This window comes from Heterodontus francisci, chromosome 10 (genome assembly GCF_036365525.1).
Source record: "Heterodontus francisci isolate sHetFra1 chromosome 10, sHetFra1.hap1, whole genome shotgun sequence".
NCBI lineage: Eukaryota > Metazoa > Chordata > Chondrichthyes > Heterodontiformes > Heterodontidae > Heterodontus > Heterodontus francisci.
This window is the reverse complement of record NC_090380.1, coordinates 48,745,614-48,771,423: the sequence shown is the minus strand read 5'-3', so window position 1 is coordinate 48,771,423 and position 25,810 is coordinate 48,745,614. Positions and strand designations below refer to the sequence as shown.

The following is a 25,810-nucleotide window of genomic DNA, read 5'->3' as shown; positions in this document are numbered from 1 at the left end:
ACAATGAACAGTAGGCATTAAAACCCAAGTTAACACTCCTTTACCCTCATGAAATGTAGTAAAGACCACAAACCTCTGGATTGTAAAAGGTCTATTTCTTTCAAGGTACAGTCAATGTCTATTTGAAGTTGTCTGTTCAGACTTCGCAATCTAGTCATCTCCTCTGGCTGTGAAGACAAAAAAAAATATATAGATTATCTAAAATACTAAACAGTTCAATACGCTATTGTACTCAGATTAGTGGTACACAACAGATGCTCCTGGATGATAATACTGGTTAATGTCACAAGTACCTGACATATCACTAGACTTGAATATTTTTATTTGACATAACTTAAGTAAATTCTTTAGAGATAATGAGTGAAAGAGGGCAAGGATGCAATAACAATGTTTTTTTAAAAAATCAAATACATGCTTGGTTTCTATATTATACCATCAATCCAGAACCATGAATTAACAATTACACATTTTGCATGTGACAAAGTAATACCTGCTGCTGTGTTCATTTACTAAATACTAGATTGTGTAAAAAATGCAAATTGTTAATAACCGAATAATGTAGAACTTTGTTTCAAAATTACCAGTAGCCACTTTGAATCAGCAGCTGTTGCACAAGATTATATATCTTTAAGCACAGCAGTCATCAAATACCACAGGCATAAATCACCAATCCAGCAAGAACTAAAATCCTTGATGCTCATCTATTTACCTAACTATCACAGAACTTCCAGAAAATCCTCAGTTGTTTTCAATGCAGAAAACATCCAAAACAAGATTCAATTAACAATTAGAAAGACCTATTTTCCCACTAATGCAAGTAGGAATACGGTACTAACATTATTCCTCCTTACAAAAATATGATTGAACAGATAAAGCATTTTCAAAGCATGAACAAGGTGATAACAAATGAACCAGAACAGGTCCATGGGTAACAGGACAAACACTGCATGTGGAATATACCTTCATGTCAAAAATGACCATAACTGCCAAGAATTAAATCTACCATGGTACCAATTTGGGCAATCAAAAAACCAATATAGATTGTTAAGATTTGGGGGTTACAAGGGATTATCAGTCCCATTCAGTAGCCACGCAAAAGAAAAGCCATTGTCTAAGACATTTACCTGGTCACTAGTTCCTAGACTTGCCAGCTCTGAAGGACTTTTATCAGAAATACAGTTACTTCTTTCTCCAGTGGACTGCTCAGGTGTAGGAAGGGCAGAGGATAACTACAACAGCCATATTTTTGTTAGGCAAGGGTATTAAGGGTTACCAAGGAGGTAAATGAAGTTAAGATACTGATTCTACATGATTTAACTGAATGACGGAACAGGCTCAAAGGGCTGAATGGCCTATGCTCTTTCAGGTTCAGTTCGAGGGATTAGGTGAAGGGATTTAAATTAAGTTGGATGAAACAGCTGGCCATCAGTTCCATGCTTTATTTCATTGGCTAGCTTTGTTGCCTGCCTACTACCCTTTAAAATATGGTCAGGTTCATCATCTCCTTGAGACAAAAAGCTGTTGCTTCCTTATAGCAGTTTTTCCACAAAGGTAGGCAGTTGAGGGCTGTATGTTTCAGGGTTGCTCCATGTGTCATGATATAAAGACCAATATAATAAATTCATAGGAATATTCAATCTGTGGAGCTAACTAGATGGTCAGCACTCATCACATAACTTGCCTGGCAGAATGTCAAAAATATACTGGAATTATTCAATCTATTAACAACCGAGTGACTAAAAAAAGCTGGATAGACAGCAATACCCAAGTTGAGAGAAAGTTTGTGTTTAACTGAGTCCAGGTGTTTGGACGCCCTTCAAAAGGAACTAATTTAAAATAGTTCAGAATTTACTGATTTAGAGTCATAGAGAGATACAGCACCGAAACAGGCCCTTCCGCCCACCGAGTCCATGCTGACCATCAACCACCCATTTATACTAATCCTACATTAATCCCATTTTCCCTCTCACATCCCCACCTTCCCTCAATTCTCCTACCACCTACCTACACTAGGGGCAATTTTTTACAATGGCCAATTTACCTATCAACCCGCAAGTCTTTAGCATGTGGGAGGAAACCGGAGCACCCAGAAGTGGTCACAGGGAGAACTTGCAAACTCAGCACAGGCAGTGCCCAGAACCGAACACGGGTCGCTGGAGCTGTGAGGCTGCGGTGCCGCCCTGGGCAGTTATTCTCAAACAAATATATTAATTTAGAAAATATTCAGTTATTGTGGCTAAAAAGATTGTGACCTGTCAGTAATTTACCAGGAATATCAATTTTTATTTTGACATTTATTGAGATGAAAGTGAACAGCATCTTATAATTTGCACCTTCAAGCAGCTTCAAAATTTGGTTATTGGTACTCAATTAAATTAACCTGAATCTGGAAATGGTCGCTTTGTTTCCTCTCCCTTGTGTAATTCATGACTCTTTAACCATTTAGCTCACATCATGCCCCCACTTATATCACCTAGTTACAGGACAGAAGCATAAATAAGCTACCAATGAGATTAAAAGATGGTGCGTCATCTTAAATCAGTTAGAAAAACCATATATACAGAGACACAGAAGGCGGCATTAAATTTTGTAATACGACTAAGGAGCCAACAGTGACCTTCTGACACAAATGAAGACATGCATGCATTCGGCATGACACTTGTTAAAGTTAATATTGATGCAAGCACACAAATTAGAATGGCTGCTGATTGTTTTTGAGATGCTCACTATGTGATGACCACCATGACGTTAGTTAGGCAAAAAATGAGCAAATTTACACCTTAAAATCTGATGCAATTTGAAAGCAAACTTTGAGATGCATAGGTCCTGGGATATTGCCCTGGAAACAACACTAAATATTCTCTCAGGATACAGGTGCTGACAAAGTCAGTATTTATTGACCAGCTCTAGTCACCCTTGGGAAGGTGGTGATGGGTCTTCCATTTGAACCACTGTAGTCCATTGCTGTTAGGTATGGAGTTCCAGGATTTTGACCCATTGACGACAAAAGAACGAAAATACATGCCCACTCTTAAATGGTGAGAGACCTGAACAGACCTTGGAGATTCTGATATTCCCATGCATCTACTGCCCTTGTCCTTTCATTTGAAGCCAATTTCGCAATACTACTATATACCAATGCAGTACTTAGTTTAGAGATACAGCACTGAAACAGGCCCTTCGGCCCACCGAGTGTGTGCCGACCGTCAACCACCCATTTATACTAATCCTACACTAATCCCATATTCCTACCACATCCCCACCTGTCCCTATATTTCCCTACCACCTACCTATACTAGGGGCAATTTATAATGGCCAATTTACCTACCAACCTGCAAGTCTTTGGCATGTGGGAGGAAATCGGAGCACCCGGAGGAAACCCACGCAGACACAGGGAGAACTTGCAATCTCCACACAGGCAGTACCCAGAATTGAACCCGGGTCGCTAGAGCTGTGAGGCTGCGGTGCTAACCACTGCGCCGCCCCAATACTGTGCTTTAAATGGAATTAAGACAGCTATAATATTTGACATTTTCTTAGGAGATAAGTTGTATTGATTGAACAGCAAGTTTGCCCATTATTGGTGACTTATTTTGCATCCGATTTATTTATATACTAATAACTCCACATCTCCCCACAAGGACTTATTTTTAAACTGCATTTCTCTGCCTACTTTTGTCTTTGTACATAATCAATTGCTATTTTAAATAAATGTCACCCATGCCATTTTTAGTAGGTAGTCCAGGACTAATGGCACAGTTTCAATTGGCAACAGCCTGCCTACCATTGTAATCCAGCAACTTTAAAGAATTTATGGATACAGAAAGTGGCTGTACAGATATGATATTTACAATACTCTTTACTAATTACTTCATAAAACTTGTAAGTAACTGCAAGTGGATTCTAATTAACTGTTTATTCTTCCATTCCCAAAACCTCAATGCAGTACTGTACAAAAGGAGAATTTTCCTCAATGTCAAGTTTCTAATTACCAGCTCCTGAACATGTGGCCATTCACCATCATCCAGGCTCGACTGTCTAGTTGGCTTAATGACATGCTAGCTCAGCAGAAAAGCACCTTAAACCTTCCCTCAGCATCAAAGCCATCCCAAACACCACTTTTAGTTCAGAAAGGTTATTTAACACAAACTAAAAATGTTAAGAGGAAAAATTTTATTTTTGATTCCTCCATTCCTACCCCTACACCATTGCACCGCATGATTATCTGTAAAATGTTCTGCTTTGTGGTTGTTGGAGTGTACCAAGAGTATTGTAGTCCTACAGGAGAAGGGTGAAAAACACAACTCCAATAACCCAACCCTCAGAATTTACTGCCAGCAGCTTTAACAGCAGAGCAGATTTTAAGCCCCAAAAAGGGTTGGAGAAAGTTACTGGAAGAGCTTTTAAACATATAACGGCTAATTTTACAGGTACTTTTACTCTTATTTTAGGATTAAATGGTATTTATTTTTATATAAATTCCAACATTTAATTGCCTGAATGTATGCAGAACAAAATTCTCTTAAAGAATAAAGAAAACTGATTACCAGTGATTAGTAGGTCTAAAACAAAAACTGATGTTGGTTTTCCAACAATTGTTGATTTCTAAAATGTCCTACTTGTCTAGTAAATGATCTGCATTAGAATCAATGGGATTTTGAACCAATAATCATGATTAATTTATTGCAGTTATTTAGGCCAATCTCAATTCTCCCCTCTCCCATCCCATGGATGCTTTTGAAAGCTAACTGAATTTTTGATCTGTAAATAAAATGAGTAAGAGAGGCAGTCATTGGGAACGTTATCAAATACTCATTCGCATAGCACGTGCATGTGTACTTCAACTGTGTTTATTGATAAAATGGCAAGATGAAAAGCAGAGTGAGAGTGGTTTTTAGTCCTTATGAGTGCTTTACTTCCTATGGTTACTGAATGGTGTAGATGTTAATATATACATCTAAAATACATTTATCTGCACACTGTGTATGCAAGGCAGTTTCCACTAAAATTAGTGCGTGCGGATAAAATGGTGCCGTCGGTATCAAGTCAGCAATTTCTATTAGATAACACTGAGATGCACAGACCTTCTGACAGATTTTGCATTTTAATCAGGAACACTTTCAAATGTATATCTCGGCAGATATCATTATATCTATTTGCAAGGTGATTTTTTTTTTAAAAAGGTTGCTTAAGGTCTGTTACTTTGGGCCTCAGAGTCTGAAAAGGACAACACCAACAGGTGCACGACCTGGCAGGAGGGTGCTCTAATTAGACTAAGGAGGAATACACATCTTCATGGCTCTGAATGTTAATTCAATGGTACTAAATCAATTAACAAGTTTAGTAGCAGCTTAGCTTCGAGTCACAAAGCAAGGGAGGGCAGGGTACAGTAACTATGCTATTCTGAAACTGTGCTGCAATATAAACAGAATGGCTTCACAAGCAGGAGCTGATGACCTCCAAGATATAAAGACCTACAGAAAGTTAAAGCATGCTCTATCTAAATGTCTAAATTATTTACTTCCCAAATATACAGTATTTTAAGTAGAGGCCTTACTGTCGGTATTGACGTGTTGGAGTTCACTCTCCTCAGCCGTCGTTGCATTAAATCATATTCCATTTCATTGACCTCAGCCTTCAGCTTCTCCAGCTTTTGCTTTTCCAGGTTTAGTTCTTTTAGTAATCGCTCCATTCGAGCTCTCTGATGGAGCAACAGTGCTGAAGACACATCGTTAAAATCAGTCACACAGCAGAAAAACTGACATCTAGTTCAGGTGGACAAGTATTAAAACCACCACTAGGTACACCAAGGTTGAGCCTGGTAGATAAACTCAAACTATCTTTCACAAGTATTTTATTCTCCCCAACAAACAAAATGCTGGAAACAAAGACTAGCCCCCAATTCAAAACCAATCCTCCAATCAGTCAGTCATTCAAAGTAATCAAGAGCAAGTATATCCAAGATGAAAATTTTCTTTGTACATTCAGGGGTTGTTACAAAAATAAATGTCAAAGGGTCTTTCAGCAGATTATTCATAACCCTCTTTACTGACAGCACAGATAAGAATTAGTGTCACAAAGATGCAAAGACAGCAATTCTTGCCAATGAAGACTATAGCGTGCTTATAAAATGATTAAGACTTATATTCCTGTGGGAATGGATATGGCAAACTATCATACTGTATCAATAATTTTAATTTGACAATCTGAGGCATTGCATTGATAAACTCTTCAGTAATATTTCTGCAAAAGCATGAAATCTGATCAAGCTAGAATTTGTGATTTGCAAAATAACGTAATTTAATATAAAAGCTTAGGTTTAATAATGTAATGATTTTATTTTTGTCTCAACTTCTGATCCTGCATTTCAGATACTCAAGTACTATTGATTCTCTCCCAAAAAATATCTGATCTTAAATTTCCTACTACAAAACATTGAGCTCCAAAAACCATAAATGGCATACATCAAAGCTTATGGTAGTTTAACAGCTCAGAAATCAAAAAAATTGTGCTGAGATTGGAAAATAAAGCACAAAATTCAATGCATTACGACTTGGCCAAGTAGTTAACAATGAATCAAGTATAGAATCATAGAATGATGCAGCACAGAATGAGGCCATTCAGCCCACTGTCACTGTGCTGACAGTTTAATAGAGCTATCCACTTAGTCCCATCCCCCTGCTCTTTCTCCATTGCCCTATAAACACCTTCCCTCCACATAATTACCCAATTTTCTTTTGAATGTTACTATTGAATCTGCTTCGACCACACTTTCAGGCAATATATTTCAAATGACAACTTACGGTGTAAAACAAAGTTTCCTTGTGACACCCCTATCATACAACAGAAAGTTACAGCTTCCTGAAATACAATAACGGAGTTTAATCTACAGGATTTTTTTTTGTTTTCAATGCAAATAATTTTAACCAAGTCACAAATTTAGGACCTCTCAAAATTTCAGAAACCAAAGGCAAAAAACAATTTTTGCACTGAACAGCTTTGCAAGCCAATGCACTTTTATAAAGGAGCTATATGCTTCAAATTTGGTTAAACTAAAGAAGATTTTAAACACTTTCTAAAACATGACCATGGGTTACTTAAGGAATCCTGGGATATTTCAACCGAATTCCTATTCAAAATCTACAATATCAGCATGACATCAGCAATTTAAAAAGAAAATAGCACTACAATTATATAGGCAATATCCGGGTTAATAAATTGAGTTTTAATGATTCTAACTGGCATACAATTAGATTCTCTCATTTACATTTTGGTTCTGCAGTATGTGTAACTGTCAAGTGAAGCATTTTGTTCTATAACAGTGAGTAACTATTCGCACATCCAATGCAGAAGCTCCTCTGACAAACCGTTCCACAAGAAAGGAAGACATATTAACTTACTCATAACTTTGGCACTCAAGGATTTGAAGTTATTCCTCACCAAATGGAACAAATTCTTTGTCACTCATGAGCAATTAAAAGTGTATAGGATGGTTTAAAAAAAAGCTCAGTTGAAGGTGAGGTGCCTCTCAACACTAGAATTTTATAACTAAAATCTTGACAATCACTTTAGTGGGGATAAAAGGCTGAAATTCAAAAGTTGGGGGGGGGGGGGGGGGGGGGGTGGCATGGTGGGTCAGCCAAAAGAAGAACACAAGACAGGGAATATGAAAGGCTCTTTGGCCCAGCAAACTCATTCTTCCAAACCATGCACATTTTCTCTAATTTCACATCTTTGTGGCCTCTAATTCTGCAATCAGAGGCAAATATTCTATGTTCAAAATTATCCACATCATTCATCTTAAATAATGAAATTAGAAATCCTGTTCAATTTTTTTTTCTTCAACAAAAATAAGTTCACCTCTGCTGGTTTTTATAAAGCCCTAGAACTGCCCTTCTTTACTTTCGCTGATCTCTCTCCAATGCAGTAATTTTCCTTTTAAGGTAGGATGCCAAACTTACTTTGCCAGAATGTTAGAATAACCCATTTCAATCTACAATAAATGCTCTCCCAATAAAGTTGAAGCAAGTTATACCAACACTTGTTGACAAAGTTAAATTAGAATATTGCAGGCAATATTCAGCATCTTCTCTTCCGAGAGACCTGATGGTCATTAGGTGAGGATATCAAGGGATATGGAAACTGAAGGGTAAATGGAGTTGAGGTACAAATCAGCCATGATCTGACGGAGCAGCAGAGCAGGCTCAAGGGGTTGAATATCAGACTGTTCCTATGATGCAATATTTATATTTGAGCACAAAATCAGGTAACCTCTTAACACCAGCTTGACCAATGCATGATTAAAAGGGTTTTTTGTTTGAATTATATTTGGGATCCAAACTCATTTTTAAAGAGCAACCCAACATTCTGCCCTTATAGTAAACTACGTTACTTAAATTGCATTCTGTAACGAAGTGGAGAAGTATCTCATTTGGCCTACAACAAGCCTATGAATTTTATTCCCAATTTACAGGAAGAGGACCTTCTCAAGATAGCACTGTAGAACTATCAAAACTGATAGCAACAGCATATTTCAAAAAAATCTCAAATTGCATTCCCTTATCTCACATACATGGTATAAACTGCATGAATTATGTCTAAAAAACCCAACTTTTGTGAAACAGTGTACTGTACCTTGAGTGTAAGCATAGTCATCTGACCCTGAACTAGACTTTCTCCGCTGCTCCTCAGTTCGTTTATTGACACTAGATCCTGTTAGTGCCGATATTGGCTGTATAGGTTCTGGGGCTCCAGGATGCTCTCCTTGATAATCAACTAAATTCAAGATGCTCCCAGGGTCAAAAGTAGGCGATGCCACACCTCGTGAAATTGAAGGTGGCCTGTTTGGAGACACTGTAATTTTGAAGGTATATTTAGTATTTGGCTGAGTCACAACCACACGAGGAGAGTTCACTTGGTTACTGCCAGCAGTTGTAGACCTAGGTCGTGATGGTTGATGGTGAATATACGTGGGTGGTACAGTATACACTGGCTGCGGTTGAACAACACTCATTTGTCCCGACATTCCTCTTGACGGTGAGCTAGAAGGTGAATTCGTGGCAATATATAGCGTAGGTTGACTCCGTAAAGCAGGTTGACTGCTTACAGGGGATGAACTTCGTGTAATGTTGGCACCAGATCTTTGGGGTGTTTCCAATTTGATTTCTATCTGGTTTTTCATAGGACCTTTGGACAATCCAGACACAGAATAAGGGATGTAGGACAATGACTGACTGCCTTGTTGCGGATAATTCTGTGGAGGCTGGTACGGAAGATGCGTCATTGTAGGAGAACTAATAGGCATGAAGACATGGGAAGTCTGATGGCCTTGTTGGTTAGCTTGTACCTGATGCTGTGGAGAACTGTAGGGCGAGCTGAACTGTGATGGAGGTGGCGATCGAAATGTTTGCTGAGGAAGCTGAGGCTGCTTAGGAGAATACTGAGAAGGCTGATACGTCTGCTGTGGTTGATAAACAGGTGGAGGATGATGATTATACCGTGGAAGAGGGCACTGGCTAGAAGTCCAAACTGTGTTCTGAGGAGTCTGTCGTCCAGATGCTGGCCTAATGTAAATAGAATTACCAATCCCATAGGGGGTATTCTGCATCTGTGATGGACCACCATGTATGTGCAAAGCAGTAGGAGCAGTCTGACCAGATGGTACGTTCTGTGACAAGGTTACGGTAATAGGGTTCATGGTGTACCGAGGTATGGGCTGATATGTTGGAGAAAGACCTTGCATAGGTGATGTGTTCATACCTGGTTGAAGGGAAGTTGACTGTTGAGATGGTGGGGGAGGCGTACCTGTATTTCGTCCCTGGTCACTTACAAAGAAAGGGTTGTAGCCAGCTGGATTAGCTACAATTGCAGGGGCAGAATGTGGCTCCTGTATTAGTCGCACAAGTTGTTTACCACCTCCACGTTGAGGATCGATGTGGCCATCACTTGTGCTGTGGACCAGCGTTCGACCCCCATTGATTTGACCACCATCCCCTGTCTGGTATGTTGCTGGAGGCTGGATACCCAGATTAACCTGCAGCATGTGGTTCCTGCTCATTCTGGCATCATCAGGGCTATGGAACTCCCCATAAAGATATTTGCTGCTCTCTTGGGCAAGGGCCAAACAACAGGCTTCCAGATTATTGTTATTCTTAATTTAAAAAGAGAAATTTAAAAAAAGTTATGATGGCATTACTGCAGTTTACATAGTAACACGTGGACAGTTTCAAACATGCACAATTTTAATACGAATCCAATGTATAGGAGGAAAATATTTAACAATGTAATAAAGTTAAAACATTGTGGTTATTAAAAGTACTATACAATGTCATGATGAGCAAGAGGAGGGTACTAGCTATTCTTTTTGGTTAAGTAGCAGCAAGGAGAATGGAGTAATTTTAAGTTGTGGCAAATGCTAAACTTCTAATCATTGAGAAACGAGAAGTGGACTTGAGGATGTATTTTCAATAACCTAGCCATTTGGCATGACAGTGCAAAAAGAAAAAAACAAGGTCTTTGCACACAAGAGCGGCATATGCAAATTCCAGTTAGACAGGTCAAAGTAAGTGGGCTGGTGGTGGAGGCCAGATTGTTTGCTGTGAGGAATTAATAGGTGTCAAATGTAACTGAAGGGCTCACATTACTTATTGCTGGCAGTGGTCTTAAATCCCAGTTTAACAAAATGCACAGAATGCAGGAAACATACCAAAATACTCTTTCACTCAAATAGACATTAACATTGTAATTCATACACCTTATGTACTTTTCAAACTTCTCTGAAGGTTGTGCCTAAAACACATGAATGCTGACTACCTCAGCAACTTATTTTAAAGGTCATTCTTTATGTTTGATATAAACAGTGATGCTAGTAGACTATTCAACCACTGGGGCATCACTGTTAAGTCTCATCTTAGCCATACACTTTCCAGAGAGAAAAGAGAAAAACCCATTGACCTAGAGCAACTAAATTAACAGAGACCAGGAATCAAACCTGGAACCTTAATCTGCATTTCCCAAGTGCCTTACCACGAGCCGCATTTCTTCACTGCACCATTGGGAAGCACCACCTCTGCAAAGGACTGTACCACCAGCACAATATCCTCTCAACAACATATTCAACTTACAAAAACTCAGGTTAGGAGGGCATCTATTATAACTTTTGAACCATAACTATATTAAATATAAAGTTCTATGTTGGCGAGCAAATCATAGGAGCAAAAACATTGTTGCTCTAAAAATATGCAAGCTGATATGATGGCATACAAACCAAATAAAAATCGTTTTCCGAAGTGCTACCATTTCATTAAAAAAAGTTATTCACAAATCCAAACTTATATTCTTCATGCTTTGCATTTCAACCTCAAAAATAATCAGTGGTATTATATAGTATTTCAGGATGTGAAAGTTGAGGTTACTATAGTTGCTAGAGGTATACATGAAGAGTCCAGAAGGCTACAACACAGAGTTCTTAAACCTCTGACTTAGATTCCAATTATTCCAGAATGATGGATCATCATAATCACCACAGAAAGAAGTTTATTCCAAGATAAAATGAGTATGAGCAGTTTTCATTCAAACCCTTATATACATGATTCCACTGCACACATTGCACAACATTCAGTATGAACCTGGATGTTTTGCTCAGAGGACGTGGAATTAGAAAATATCACACTGGTGCAGTATTTAGAGCTTATTTAAGGTTGGAGTTAAGGTTATTCATTGAGGAAATTTTAAAATTGCACCTGGCCCAAGCTGTACCAATCAGAAATATTTAGTGCTACTACTGGATGTAAACCAAAAGAAAAACAAATTTAATCTCTCCCAATACCAGAGTTCTTTATACCAGGATGAGTACAAAATTCCCCCTTTCCCCCATAGGAGGACATAATAAACAATGCACCTGACATAGGTGGAGACTCTTCGAATTTTGTGAAAGACCAGTCATTATGAGTTTCCATAACATATGATCACTGATGTAATATCATATACTGATCCTGCGAAATTTCCTGGGACCAGAAGCAGTCACAACAAAGCAATATGGTCAACTTTCAAACTTACTATATTTGACTTTTGAACACTTACAAATTTGAAATACAAATTTAAACTTCAACATCTCTGAAGAATTACTTAATTTGAAAAAGACATCTACATAAAAAGCTAATTAAATACATCTACAGGATTATGCCTACAGTTATTACTTCTCAGACTCATAACAGCACAGGAGGCCATTCAGCCACTGAGTCCATACCGCCTCTGATTGCAGCAATCCAGTGAGTCCCATTCCCCAGCTCTATCCCCATAGCCCTACAAGTTTATTTCCCTCAAGTGCCCATCGAATTTCCTTTCAAAATCATTTATCGTCTCCACTTCCAACACCCTCGTAGGCAACGAGTTCCAGATTACCACTCGCTGCGTAAAACAGTTCTTCCTCACGACCCCCTGCATCTCTTTCCCAAAATCTGAAATCTGTGTCCCCTAGTTCTTGTATCATCAGCTAATGGGAAGTTTTTCTTTGTCTATTCTATCCAAACCTGTCAATCATGTACACCACGATCAAATCTCCCCTCAATCTCTTTTGCTCCAAGGAGAACAACCCCAGCTTTTCCAACCAAAACTTGTAGCTAAAATCCCTCATCCCTGGAACCATTCTGATAAATCTCCTCTGCACCCTCTCAATGACCCTCACATCTTTCCTAAAGTGTGACCAGAAGTGGACGCAATACTCTAGTTGTGGTCTAACCAGAGCTTTATAAAGGTTCAGCACAATTTCCCTGCTTTTGTATCCAATACTTCTATTTATGAAGCCCAGGATCCCATATGAACACATGAATTAGGAGCAGGAGCAGGCTACTTGGCCCCTCGAGCCTGCTCCACCATTCAACAAGATCATGGCTGATCTGATTGTAACCTCAACTCCGCATTCCTGTCTACCGCCGATAACCTTTCACCCCCTTGCTTATCAAGAACCTATCTACCTCTGCCTTAAAAATATTCAAAGACTCTGATGAAAGATCGCAGACCTGAAATGTTAACTCCGCTTCTCTCTCCACCGGGCACTTCCAGCACTTACTGTTTTTATTTCCGATTTCCAACATCTGCAGTATTTTGCTTTTGTTCAAAGACTCTGCTTCCACCACCTTTTGAGGAAGAGGGTTCCAAAGATTCACGACTCTCAGAAAAAATTTCTCCTCATCTCGGTCTTAAATGGGCGGCCCCTTATTTTTAAACAGTGACCCCGAGTTCTAGATTCTCCCACAAGAGGAAACATCCTTTCCACATCCACCCTGTCAAGACGCCTCAGGATCTTGTATGTTTCAATCAAGTCACCTCTTACTCTCCTAAACACCAGCAAATACAAGCCTAGATGGTCCAACCTTTCCTCATAAGCTTTGTTAACCAGTCTCTCAATATGTCCTGGCACCTTCAAAGATCTATGCACACAAACTCACAGGTCCCTCTGTCCCTGAACACTCTTTAGAACTGTGCCATTAAGTCCATATTGCCTCTCTCGATCCCTTTTGCCAAAATGCATCACAATATCCTAAGAAATAGGAGTAGGCCATTCGGCCCCTCGAGCCTACTCAGTTATTCAATTAGATCATGACTAATCTGATTGTGGCCTCAACACGTTACCGCCCGGCCCCCATAACCCTCGACTCCCTTGTAGATCAAAAACCTGTCTAACTCAGCCTTGAATATATTCAATGACCCCAGGTTCCACTGTTTTCTGGAGTAGAGAATTCCAAAGATGAAACGACCCTCAGAGAAAAAATTCCTCCTCATCTCAGTCTTAAAAGGGAGACCCCTTATTTTGTATCTGTGCCCCCTAGTTCTAGATTCCTCCACAAGGTGAAACATCTCAGCATCTATCCTGTCAAGCCCCCTCAGAATTTTATACGTTTCAATAAGATCACCTCTCATTCTTCTAAACCCCATTGAGTATAGGCACAACCTGTTTAACCTTTCCTCATAAGGCAACTCCTTCATCCCAGGAATCAGCCTAGCGAACCTTCTCTGAACTGCCTCCAATGCACGCATATCCCTCCTTAAGTAAGGAACATAGGAACAGAAGTAGGCCATTCAGCTCCTCGAGCCTGTCCCGCCATTCAATGAGATCATGGCTGATCCATGGTCTAACTCCATATACCTGCATTTGGCCCATATCCCTTAATATCTTTGCTTAACAAAAATCTATCTATCTCAGATTTAAAATTAACAACTGTTCTAGCTTCAACTGCTGTCTGTGGGAGAGTGTTCCAAACCTCCAGCACCCTTTGTGTGAAGAAGTGCTTCCTAACATCTCTCCTGAACGGTCTGGACCTAATTTTTAGACTATGCCCCCTAATTTTAGAATCTCCAACCAGTGGAAACGGTTTATCTTTATCTAATCTGTCTTTTCCTGTTAATATCTTGAAGACTTCAATCAGATCACCCCTTAACCTTCTAAATTCTAGCAAAAACAGGCCTAATTTGTGTAATCTCTCCTCGTAACTTAACCCCTGCAGTCCAGGTATCATTCTTGTAAACTTATGTTGCACTCCCTCCAAGGCCAATATATCCTTCCTAAGGTGTGGTGCCCAGAACTGCTCACAGTACTCCAAGTGGGGTCTAACCAGGGTTTTGTACAGCTGCAGCATAACCTCTGTGTCTTTATACTCTAATCCTCTGGATATAAAGGCTAGCATTCCATTAGCCTTTTTGATTATTTTCTGCACTTGCTCGTGGCATTTTAAATATCTATGCACCTTAACCCCCAAGTCTCTTTGGACATCCACTATACTTAACCTCTTCCCATTTAGAAAGTACCCTGCTCTATCCTTTTTGGTCCAAAATTGATAATCTCACACTTGCCCGCATTGAAATCCATCTGCCATAGTTTTGCCCACTCACCTAGTCTGTCAATATCTCTTTGCAATTTTATGCTATCATCTAGACTATCTACAATGCCGCCTAACTTTGTATCATCAGCAAATTTGGATATATGACTTACTATGCCATCATCCAAGTCGTTAATGAATGTGAATAATTGAGGCCCCAACACAGATCCCTGCAGTACACCACTAGTCACATCCTGCCAATTGGAGTACTTACCCATCATTCCCACTCTCTGTTGCCTATCACTCAACCAACTTCCTAACCATGTCAACAATTTGCCCTCAAATCCATTGGCTTCTACCTTAGTTAACAGTCTCTTATGTGGGACTTTATAAAATGCCTTCTGGAAGTCCATATAAATAACATCCATAGACATTCCCCTGTGCACTACCTTAGTCGCCTCTTCAAAAATTCAAGGAGATCAAAACTATACGCAGTACTCTAGGTGCGGTCTCACCAATGCCCTGTACAGTTGTAGAAAGACTTCCCTACTTTTATACTCTATCCTCATTGCAATTAATGCCAACATTCCATTTGCTTTCCTAATTACTTGCTGAACCTGTATGCTAACTTTTGGTGATTCATGTACAAAGATACCCAAATCCCTCTGTACCACAGCATTCAGGAGTCTCTCCATTTAAATAATACTTTGCTTTCCTATTCTTCCCAAAGAAGGAAAACTCACATTTTCCCACATTATACTCCATCTGCAAAACTTTTGCCTGCTCACTTAACCTACCCATATCTCTTTGCCGGCACTTTATTTCCTCCGCACAATTTGCTTTCCTACCTATCTTTGTATCGCCTGCAAATTTGGATAAAACACACTCTGTCCCTTCAACCAAGTCATTATTATTATAAATAGTTGAGGCCCAGCACTGATCCCTGTGGCACTCTACTAGTTACAGTTTGCCATCCTGAAAATGCCCCATTTATCCCGACTCGGTTTCCTGTTAGCCAATCTTCTATCCATGCTAATATATTAGCCCTAACACCATGAACTCTTATTTTGTATAGTAACCCTTTATGTGGCACCTTATCGAATGTGTTTTAGAAATCCAAACAAACAACTACTGCTTCCCCTTTATCCACCCTGCTGGTTACATCCTCAAAGAAATCTAATAAATTTGTCAAACATTATTTCCCTTTCATAAAACCATGTTGACTCCGCCTAATTTCATTATGGATTTTCTAAATGTCCTGCTACTACTTCCTTAATAATGGATTCTAGCATTTTCCCAATGACAATGTTGATGTTCAAAGAGACTTGGGTGTGCTTGTACAAGGAATACAGAAAGTTAGCATGCAGGTACAGCAAGCAATTAGGAAGGCAAATGGCGTGTTGGCCTTTATCGCAAGGGAATTAGAGTATAGGAATAAAGAAATCTTGCTATAATTGTACAGGAATTTGGTGAGACCGCATCTGGAGTACTGTGTGCAGTTTTGGTCTCCACATTTAAGAAAGGATATACTTGCATCGGAGATAGTGCAGTGAAGGTTCATTAAATTAGTCCCTGGGATGAGGGGGTTGTCCTATGATGATAGTTGAGTAAATTGAGTCTATATTCTCAGGAGTTTAGAAGAATGAGGGGCGATCTCAATGAAACATACAAGATTCTGAAGGGGCAGGATAGGGTAGACACAGAGATGGCTTCCACTGGTCGGTGAATCTAAAACACGGGGGGCACAGTCTCAGCATAAGGGGCTGATCATTTAGGACTGAGATGAGGAGAATTTACTTCACTCAAAGGGTTGTGAATCTTTGGAATTCTCTACCCCAGAGAGTAGTGGATGCGCCATCGTTAAATATATTTCAGGCTGGGATAGAAGAAGGCCTGGTCTCTCAGGGAATCAAGGGATACGGCAAGCAGGTGGGCAAGTGGAGTTGAAGCCAAAGATCAGCCATGATCGTATTAAATGGCGGAGCAAGTTCAAGGGGCCATATGGTCTACTCCTGCTCCTATTTCTTGTGTTCTTGTGATAGATGTTAAGCTAACTGGCCTACAGTTTCCTGCTTTCTGTCTCAGTCCTTTCTTAGAAAGGGGGTTACATTTGTGGTTTTCCAATCCACTGAGACCTTTCCAAAAACTAGGGAAGATTACAAGCAATGCATCTACTATCTCTGCAGCCCCTTCTTTAAACCCGAGTATGCAGGCCATCAGGTGCAGGGGACTTTAGTTTGAAGTTCCTCCCTCCCTTTCGCCTCTTGATTTTCTACTTCTCTTAGGATGCTTTTAGTGTCTTATACTGTCAAGACAGATACAACATAGTCAAAGTCTGCCATTTCCTGGTTTCCCATTTTCCAGTCTCATCCTCAAAGGGGTAAACACTTACATGAGCTATTCACTTTTTTTATTTATTTGTAGAGACTTTTACTGTCTATTTTTATATTTCTTGCTAGTTTCCTCTTGTACTCTAACTTCTCCCTCTATTATTTTTAGTCATCCTTTGCTGGCTTCTAAAATTTTCTCAATATCTGGTCTATCACTAATCTTTGCAGCACTGCACACTGTTTCTTTCAAGCTGATATCATTCTTAACTTCCTTAGTTAGCCACTGCACAAAATGCAGTTCTGCAATCGTAAAACGTACTCCCATATAATCATTTTTTGTGCAGCCAGTTGTTACTAAACAAGTATTTTCTTCAAATTCAATAATGCCGCCAACAAAAGTGCTTTGTCTAGCATCAGTCTCTTGCAACAGAAAAACTAATGTAGATTTTAGCCCTGAGGCACATTCCTGCAGGGGGTGGAAAGGGGGCCCCTCTGTTTTGAGGTCAGGAAATGCAGAAAGGGTTCCCAGAATATCCAGTAGTTTTTAAAGCTCCAGGATGTTTTTTTTTGTGTATTTCCTGCCCACAAGCAACCTGAACGACAGGCTGGAGGTCTGTCGGGTGGGGAAGCCTACAGCACAAGGCTACAACTGAAGAGAGCAGGTAGGTCTCGTGGTGGATATGTGTGTGTGTGTGTGTGTGTGTGTGTGTGTGTGTGTAGAAATGCGGGCTGCATCCAACTGTTTTATGGTTGGTGGGGGGAGGGGGGGGGGGTGCGGAGGGCTGTGAGTTAACTACGTAGCTTGTTCAACCTGGAGGAAACACTCCTGCTCCTCCTGGCCCACAAGCAGTGTTGTAAAGGCAATTACCTTGTGAATTCAGCCTTTCTCACTTCCTTTCACCTGCTGCATTTACTGAAGCCTGGGGAACTCGACCAACGAGTTCAATATAGAGTGACTGCTAAAATGAAGGCAATCAGCCTAACTATAATATTTAAACAACAAACCAGCCTCCTGTGAGCAGATTGGTCGCTCGCCCTTTGTTCTGCCTCCATTGAAAATGGAAGTGGGTGGGGTCGATTCCTATTTCAAACATTTTAAATTTTAACCTTTGCCTCAACCACAACCCACCCGCTTTTGGGAGTTAAGATTCAGCCCTGTGTTCTCAAATTAAGTAAATATATGAACCAAATGAGTGGTTTACACTGCTACTTCTGTTATATTGTGTTTTTATATAGATGAGTTTTTTTTTTTTATAAAGGCCATGATCACTATCACAGTTTGTTTAACAAGTGCAAGGTACAAAGTTAATGCCAATACATGCTCAGTATTCTGTGAAGTACACAAGTGAACAAGAAAAGTCTAAGATCAGAAAAGGCTATTTGATTCCAATGAAGCTTATTCTCTGGTCTCCTACCACAGAATCCAAATATATTTTTAAACTCCAATTTGACTGCCTCTACTACCCTGCCTGGGAGATTACCCAAACCATTAAAGCTCCCAATGTTTATAAAAAAAAAGATTTTCCATTTGTATACTCTGCTCCTACTTTGAAACAATGACCTGGGTCATCTTATCTGCACTATTTAATATCTTATAAACTTGGACCAGGTCTCCATTTAACTGTCTTAGTACACTGTGAAATAAAGTTTCATAGAATCATAGAATGGTTACAGCACAGGAGGTCGTCATTCGGCCCATTGTGTCCATGCTGGCCGTCAGCAAGAACACCTCGCCTAGTCCCACTCCGCTGCCCTTTCCCTGTAACCCTGAAAATTTTCTCTTCACATAATTATTCAATTCTCTTTTGAATGCCACAATTGAATCTGCCTCCACCACACTGTCTCTTCAACTTTTATTTATAGCTCATTCCCCTTACAATTGAGACAAATACAGTGGCGCAGTGGTTAGCACCGCAGCCTCACAGCTCGAGGGACCCGGGTTCAGTTCTGGGTACTGCCTGTGTGGAGTTTGCAAGTTCTCCCTGTGTCTGCGTGGGTTTTCTCCGGGTGCTCCGGTTTCCTCCCACAAGCCAAAAGACTTGCAGGTTGGTAGGTAAATTGGCCATTATAAATTGCCCCTAGTATAGGTAGGTGGTAGGGAAATATCGGAACAGGTGGGGATGTGGTAGGAATATGGGATTAGTATAAATGGGTGGTTGATGGTCGGCACAGACTCGGTGGGCCGAAGGGCCTGTTTCAGTGCTGTATCTCTAAAATAAAATTTTTTAAAAAATAAAAATAAACCTTGTTGCCCTCCCTAATGCATGTGTATCTTTGCTTAGTATTTGGACAAAAACTGCACATAACATTCTAAGGTTGGTCTAGCTAGTGCATTGTAAAGCCTTGGAATAACTTTGATTCTACTGTTCATGCTCTATAATCGAGCATTCAATCTAAAAAAAAACTCCCTTTGATAGCATCTGGAAAATAAAATTATTCCTTCAAATCCCTTTCAAAGTATCCCTCTTAATTTAATTCCATTCACTGTATACTTATGACCCACATTTCTGACTAATGTGCAACACTCAAGTTTAATGTTGTTAATTCAACTGTCCACTTCTATGTCCTATCACATTACCAATTTAAATCATTTTGCAAATTTTTCATTGCACCCTTTGTCTCTACTGCACTTATTCTATGTAGTGAGAAAATGTGACAAGCTTACAATTAATTGGAGTATCCTGGTCAATTATGTAGATCAGAAATAGGGTTCCAATCATCAAGTCCTGTACGACTCCAACCAACATTCCTCTTTCCCTGCATTCCCCCACTCACCCACCAAACAAATGAACATGATACCTCTCATGAGAACAGATCCGTATTTTTTTTTTAAACATAAAAAAACTCCTTATCTGCTCCCATATTCTGTTTTGAATTCCTGTGGTTTTTCATTAATTCAAAGTCCTTTGTGCGGAATGCTTTCAAAAATGTTTGGAGATCTTGATCTATAACACAAGGAGTGCCATTATCTTCTATATATGTATTAAAAAGTCAAATTAATGTGTCAGGTGTTATGAAAGTGCTTCTTTTTTTAATATTTTATTTTTTGAGGACTTGTGTTAAAACTGAAAAGATTCCATGAATGTGTTATTTTTTAACCAAGTTCACCGACAGGACAAGATGTTGTTTGAAAGCCACTTGTGCTGGAGGCCACTGGTGATTTGGGCTCAGAAAACAGCAGGGCCCTTGGTGACCTGGGGAAAAAAATGGTTACAGAGATGCCACATGTCAAGGTTTACGGAGGTTAGGAGGTCGACTTACTGTTTGGGGTTTGAATGTTGTTTTCAGTTTTAGTTGTGGTGTGAGCTGTTTGAAGACAGTTTAGGTTTTCCTGCTAAGGAAAAAGAAACCACCCAGCTCACCACCATCTCTACCTTTTTGAAAAAATCCTGCAACGATCCAGTGTGAGAAAAATATCCCTGGTGCCGCATTGCTCCCGAGGAGCTGGAAAAACATCCTGCAATTCAAGTGTGTGCTGACGGAAAAACCTTGATGCCACACTTCTCCTAGAAAGCCTGCTAGGATAATTCTCGACATCTCCAGAACGGACTACTTCTAAACGATCCCAATGACCCATCTCCGTATACCCGGACACCAGACCAAAAAAGGGACAACTGACTTCCTTCCATATCTTATCTTTTTTTCGTCAATAATGAGCAGGTATTTGGTTGAAGTAGTTTTTGTCTTTTTTTTTTGCAACAGACCTCTGCAGAGTGAATTTCTGTATTTTTCCCTGTGTGTATGTGCACGCGCGCGCAGTTGTGGAATTTTTAAAAAGGGAACTTTCATATTTTAATTGGTGTTTTCATGTTTTGCTTTGTTCCTGGTTAAGTCTTGTTTTATAGTAAACTGTTAATTTTGTTGTTTATGAAGGAAACCTGGTTTGTGTATTTTTTTTTAAAGAGATACAGCACTGAAACAGGCCCTTCGGCCCACCGAGTCTGTGCCGACCAACAACCACCCATTTATACTAACCCTACAGTTATCCCATATTCCCTACCACCTACCTACACTAGGGGCAATTTACAATGGCCAATTTACCTATCACCTGCAAGTCTTTGGCGGTGGGAGGAAACCGGAGCACCCGGCGAAAACCCACGCAGTCACAGGGAGAACTTGCAAACTCCGCACAGGCAGTACCCAGAATCGAACCCGGGTCCCTGGAGCTGTGAGGCTGCGGTGCTAACCACTGCGCCGCCCTGGATAAACAAAAATAGAGTACACGATTGGCTGTATCGGTAACTGGGTAAACATTTAAATAGATGTTGCAACCTGCGGAGAAGTGGAACTAGAAAAAACCCCTCCTGCCTCAGTCATAACACAGGTATCTTGCTCCTTTGCATTCATGGACGTGTTTCATTATTTTACTGACATGTACTTACTCCACCAGCCTTCTCCCTGAAATATTCCATTATTTTGCTCATCATTGATGTTAACCTGAGGAACCTGTAATGCAACACCACCACTTGCTTTCTACACTCGTGCATAGTGACTCCTTCATGGTGATAATCAGTAATGAATAACCAACAAATTTCCTCCCAGGGCTCCTTCAACATCCTAGAATGTATATTCCCATGATATACGATTTTGGACAGCAGCTGATGATTTTGTTTTTCCCATTTGCATCTCCTCTAGACCCATCTTTTGTTTCTTTACTTGCCCCATTACCATCTCACTTGCCTTGAACCATCACCCCTTTGTCATTTAATTTCTCCTGCTTTCCACCCAATCTCAGACCTTTCCCTTATTCTTTCCCCCAGTGCCTTTCCCTGCCTCGGCACTAATGTAAAACCTGTTACATCTCCAACATTTTTCAGTTCCAATGAAAGTCATCAACCTGAAACAATAAAAGCAAAATACTGCAGATGCTGGAAATCTGAAATAAAAACAAGAAATGCTGGAAATACTCAGCTGGACTGGCAGCATCTGTGGAGAGAGAAGCAGAGTTAACGTTTCAGGTCAGTGACCCTTCATCAGAACTCAGTTTATACATATAAAAAACTTCCATACTTGTTGAAAATTATTCCAAATATTTTATTCTTTTCATTATACTAATGCATATGAAAGCGTTCACAATGGGTCAGGTTACAATGTCAAACATAATTAGTTAGGCGACAAGTAATTCAAAGTAACTTTGCCTGCACATTGTAAGGTGTTTCTGGTTCAAACTATAGTGCAAGAATTAATAAGCCTATAGCTGGAGGCCCTCTGTAATCAGTCACAATAACCTTCTTTGGACAGTATAACTTCTACTTAATATTATAGTGGTAATGTGTTAGCATCTATGCGATAGTTAAAGCAGCACAAAGAACACACAACTACATCAAGCTTTTACTTTGCTGCTGTTCCAAAATGCAAAATGTATTTAGCAGCTGACGGGTCCTATTCTTACACAGTACCTGCAGCATGCACTGAGACACCACTCCTTCTGGGATCTCAGGGAAGCGCTGCCGGAGGTCATGCAGCACCTGAATATCAATCTGCTGGATGCCCTGCGCCATTGTCAGGATTGGATGGATATACTGGAGCAGTTACAGGGGATGGATGTCAATGGGCCTGCCAGTGCCTACAGTCCTCCGACCCTTCTGGCATTTTCTGTACAGAGAGAGAAAGAAGTGAAAATTTGAGGAATGGAGTAACACGGCTGAGATTAATACTAGTCAGAAAAACAGGCTAATATCCAACTCCAACCACATTCATAGGATGCAAAAAACCTTAATGAGTTGTACCCCAACAGGTTATTAAAAACACTAGTCAAAATGTCTCGAAATGCCCTTTAATGAATTACATTTGGAATGCAGTGACTTTTATGCAAGCAAGTATAACACTTGCCATTTATTAAATGCTTTCAAAGACTCTTCCCTGACCTAATGGATGCTGAATATTCTTAGGGAAAGACAACATTCTCTAAACCAGGTAAATGAAGCAGAAACAAATTCAGTTATTTAAAATATCTCAATGCAAATTCTCAAGGTTTGAGCAATTACACAAAAATGATGCATGTAAAATATACAGCACAATTTCATTGCATGCACCAGAGACTGAAGCATTAGTGTGCATAAGGACAGAATACATTCATAGATCCAGACTTGCAGCACAGCATTAACATGACCTGGCAAATTATCAAATTTGGAGACTCATTGTGGAAGCTGTGCTTCTGAGTTAATTATTAGTTCCAACAAGGGCTTACACATTTCAGATTTACACAGCACAGAAACACAATGTTAACTTTACCATCAGAGCAGTGCGAGCAGAAAAGCATTCACACTTTCTGGTAACAATGCTGTTATGTTGAAGAAAAACGCAACTGTACATGCATACTCAAACACACTCAAATACTGCTAAATGACATCTGACTCTTGGTATTATTTTTGATGACATTGGCATTCGGTATAGGCTACCAAAGCCTATAATTTTAAAATGACTCTACGGCAGGGTTCACACTAGCTTATTTTATGCAGTATCCAACAACCTCTTCCAGGTATCTTGCTACCAACACATCAGAGAGCATTTCTACTACTATCCTGCATTTTGGTGATGGCCCGGGGCCCAAGATGACAATGCACCAACATCAAAAGGGCAGTTTTAAAGCTTTCCCATTTCAGTAATACTTTTGCACAAACTGCACATTAAGAAATAGAATGCATATGCTGTGCTAGAGTTAACTTTCCATTTTACATATCGTGTGATAAGTGATGGCACAACAGCCAGAAATATTTTCACCCAAAGAATCTTCTGCAACACATCAGTATCCTCTGGATTTTCCACATATTCAGTGCGTTCCAGGGCACTAACCTGTATTTATAGGAATTCCGCTGGGAGAGAAGCCTACTCAACATCGCAACGTCGAACAATCCAAAGCCCGTTAAAGCCTTGATCTCAAAAACTTGCAACTGTTGGATGTCCAACTGGATGTAAGCTGTTCATTACAGACTTCTTGGAGGACAATGGCAAATGGCCAAAATTGAAGGTTATGTAAAAGGAAGCTAGAATAATCGAGTTGAAGAAAAAATGACAAGTACAGAGTACTTTTGCTATAGTTATATATACTTTAATATATTGGTCCCAATGAACTGTAGGAGAAAAGTTAATAAGCTCAGGCATCCTCTGTGATACTTATAAATCAATTTGAACTGCTATTTCCATGCTGTCTTTGGGGCAAATCAATTTAGCTGTCACTTAAGTCATTTTATACTACAGCATTTACTCAATTTACAACTAAAATGATGCAAACACCAGTCATACTGCACAAAACTATAACAGACAAGACACCAATTCCTTAGCAGTGAAGTTTAGGTTTTTCCCAACCAAAATACCAGCATGGAATAGAACTGATGATCATAGAATCATATAGAATAGTACAGTACAGGAGGCCACCACTTGGCCCATATTGCCTGCGCCGGCTCTTTTGAAGAGCAATCCAGTTAGTTCCATTTCCCTGCACTTGCCCCGTTGCCCAACCTTTTTTCCTCCTTCAAGTATTTATCCAGTTCTTTTTAAAAGCTACCATCAAATCTGCATTCACAACCATATCAAGCAGTGTATCCCAAATCCTACCCAATCGTTGTTAAAAGTTCTCCCTCATATCGTCTCTGGTTCTTACGCCAATCTGCTTGATTCTGTGCCCGCTGTTGATCAACTCTTCAGTCATTGGAAGCAGTTCCTTTTTATTAACTCTATCTAAACCATTTATAATTTTGAACATCTTCATCAAATCTCCTCGGCACCAAGGCAGTGTTTCTCAAAGTGTGGCCCGCGGGCTGGTCCAAAATGCAAGTCACTGTTGCACAATGCCATGACCAAGGTCATACAAGAGAAAAGGTCAGAATCCTCATCCCCACTACTCATGTGACGTCACACAACCAGACCGGCTCTTGTGTGTGGGGCACGAGTCATCATAATTGCGAGCAACAGTTTGATTTATAAGCATGATTTATGTTACTGATTTGGTTTTATTAATATAAATGCAAGATAAGTATTAGTTTCACAGAGATTGTGATGATTTGATAACAATGTTTCAGATAAACATGTTCTTTTGTAGTATTAGTGTTTATAATATGAAAATGTTCTTTCTGGCATGGATAAATAATTGCTAATATTTAATAAAATTGATGCACATAAATCTATTACATTTCATAGCAAAAAAGCAGCAAAATATTTAGTTTCTCAAATTCCCATTAATTCTGATGAGTTTTTTTTGCAGTGCCAAGCGAAAGAGGGTGGGGTAGGACCGGTAGGTGGTCCACAGGGTCTTCTGCCCCACCCAAGTGTTCCATGGATGAAAAATTGAGAACCACAGCTCAAAAGAGAAGCAGTCATGCTTCTCCAGTCTATCCATGTAACTGCAATCCCTCATTCCTAGAATCATTCTAGTAAGTCTGTGTTTGCTGACAACGCAACCGCTAGGTGGCGCTGCAACGGCACATGCGCAAATGCAGCCTGTGCCACAAAAACGTCACAGTCTGCAACATCAGGCAGCTGCCAGGACTAAAGATGGCGCTGCTCAAATAATCACACGAAGGCAACCTAAACACATGGCAGCACACAATGGCCGGAGGGAGAGCGCGAGTGGGCCGGGGGGGGGGGGGGGGGGGGGAGGGAGCGAGTGAGTGGAATGGAGGTAGGGAGCGAGCGGGGTGGAGCAAGCGGGCGGGCAGGGTGGGG

General features: G+C 40.0%; 1 protein-coding gene across 3 annotated transcripts in view; it reads right to left on the bottom strand.

The window, feature by feature from the left end:
• Positions 1–25,810, bottom strand: part of tab3 (TGF-beta activated kinase 1 (MAP3K7) binding protein 3) — a 111,835-nt gene that overhangs the window by 40,551 nt on the left and 45,474 nt on the right. For 2 of the 3 annotated variants that reach the window (XM_068040564.1, XM_068040565.1), the window contains exons 2-5: positions 22,546–22,741; positions 8,635–10,150; positions 5,558–5,718; positions 74–167 (exon numbers count right to left, since the gene is read on the bottom strand). In XM_068040564.1, the coding sequence (XP_067896665.1) occupies positions 74–167; positions 5,558–5,718; positions 8,635–10,150; positions 22,546–22,647 (1,873 nt within the window). In that variant the 5' untranslated portion in view covers positions 22,648–22,741. The remainder of the gene's footprint in view (positions 1–73; positions 168–5,557; positions 5,719–8,634; positions 10,151–22,545; positions 22,742–25,810) is intronic. The other variant, XM_068040566.1, reaches the window with a different exon arrangement.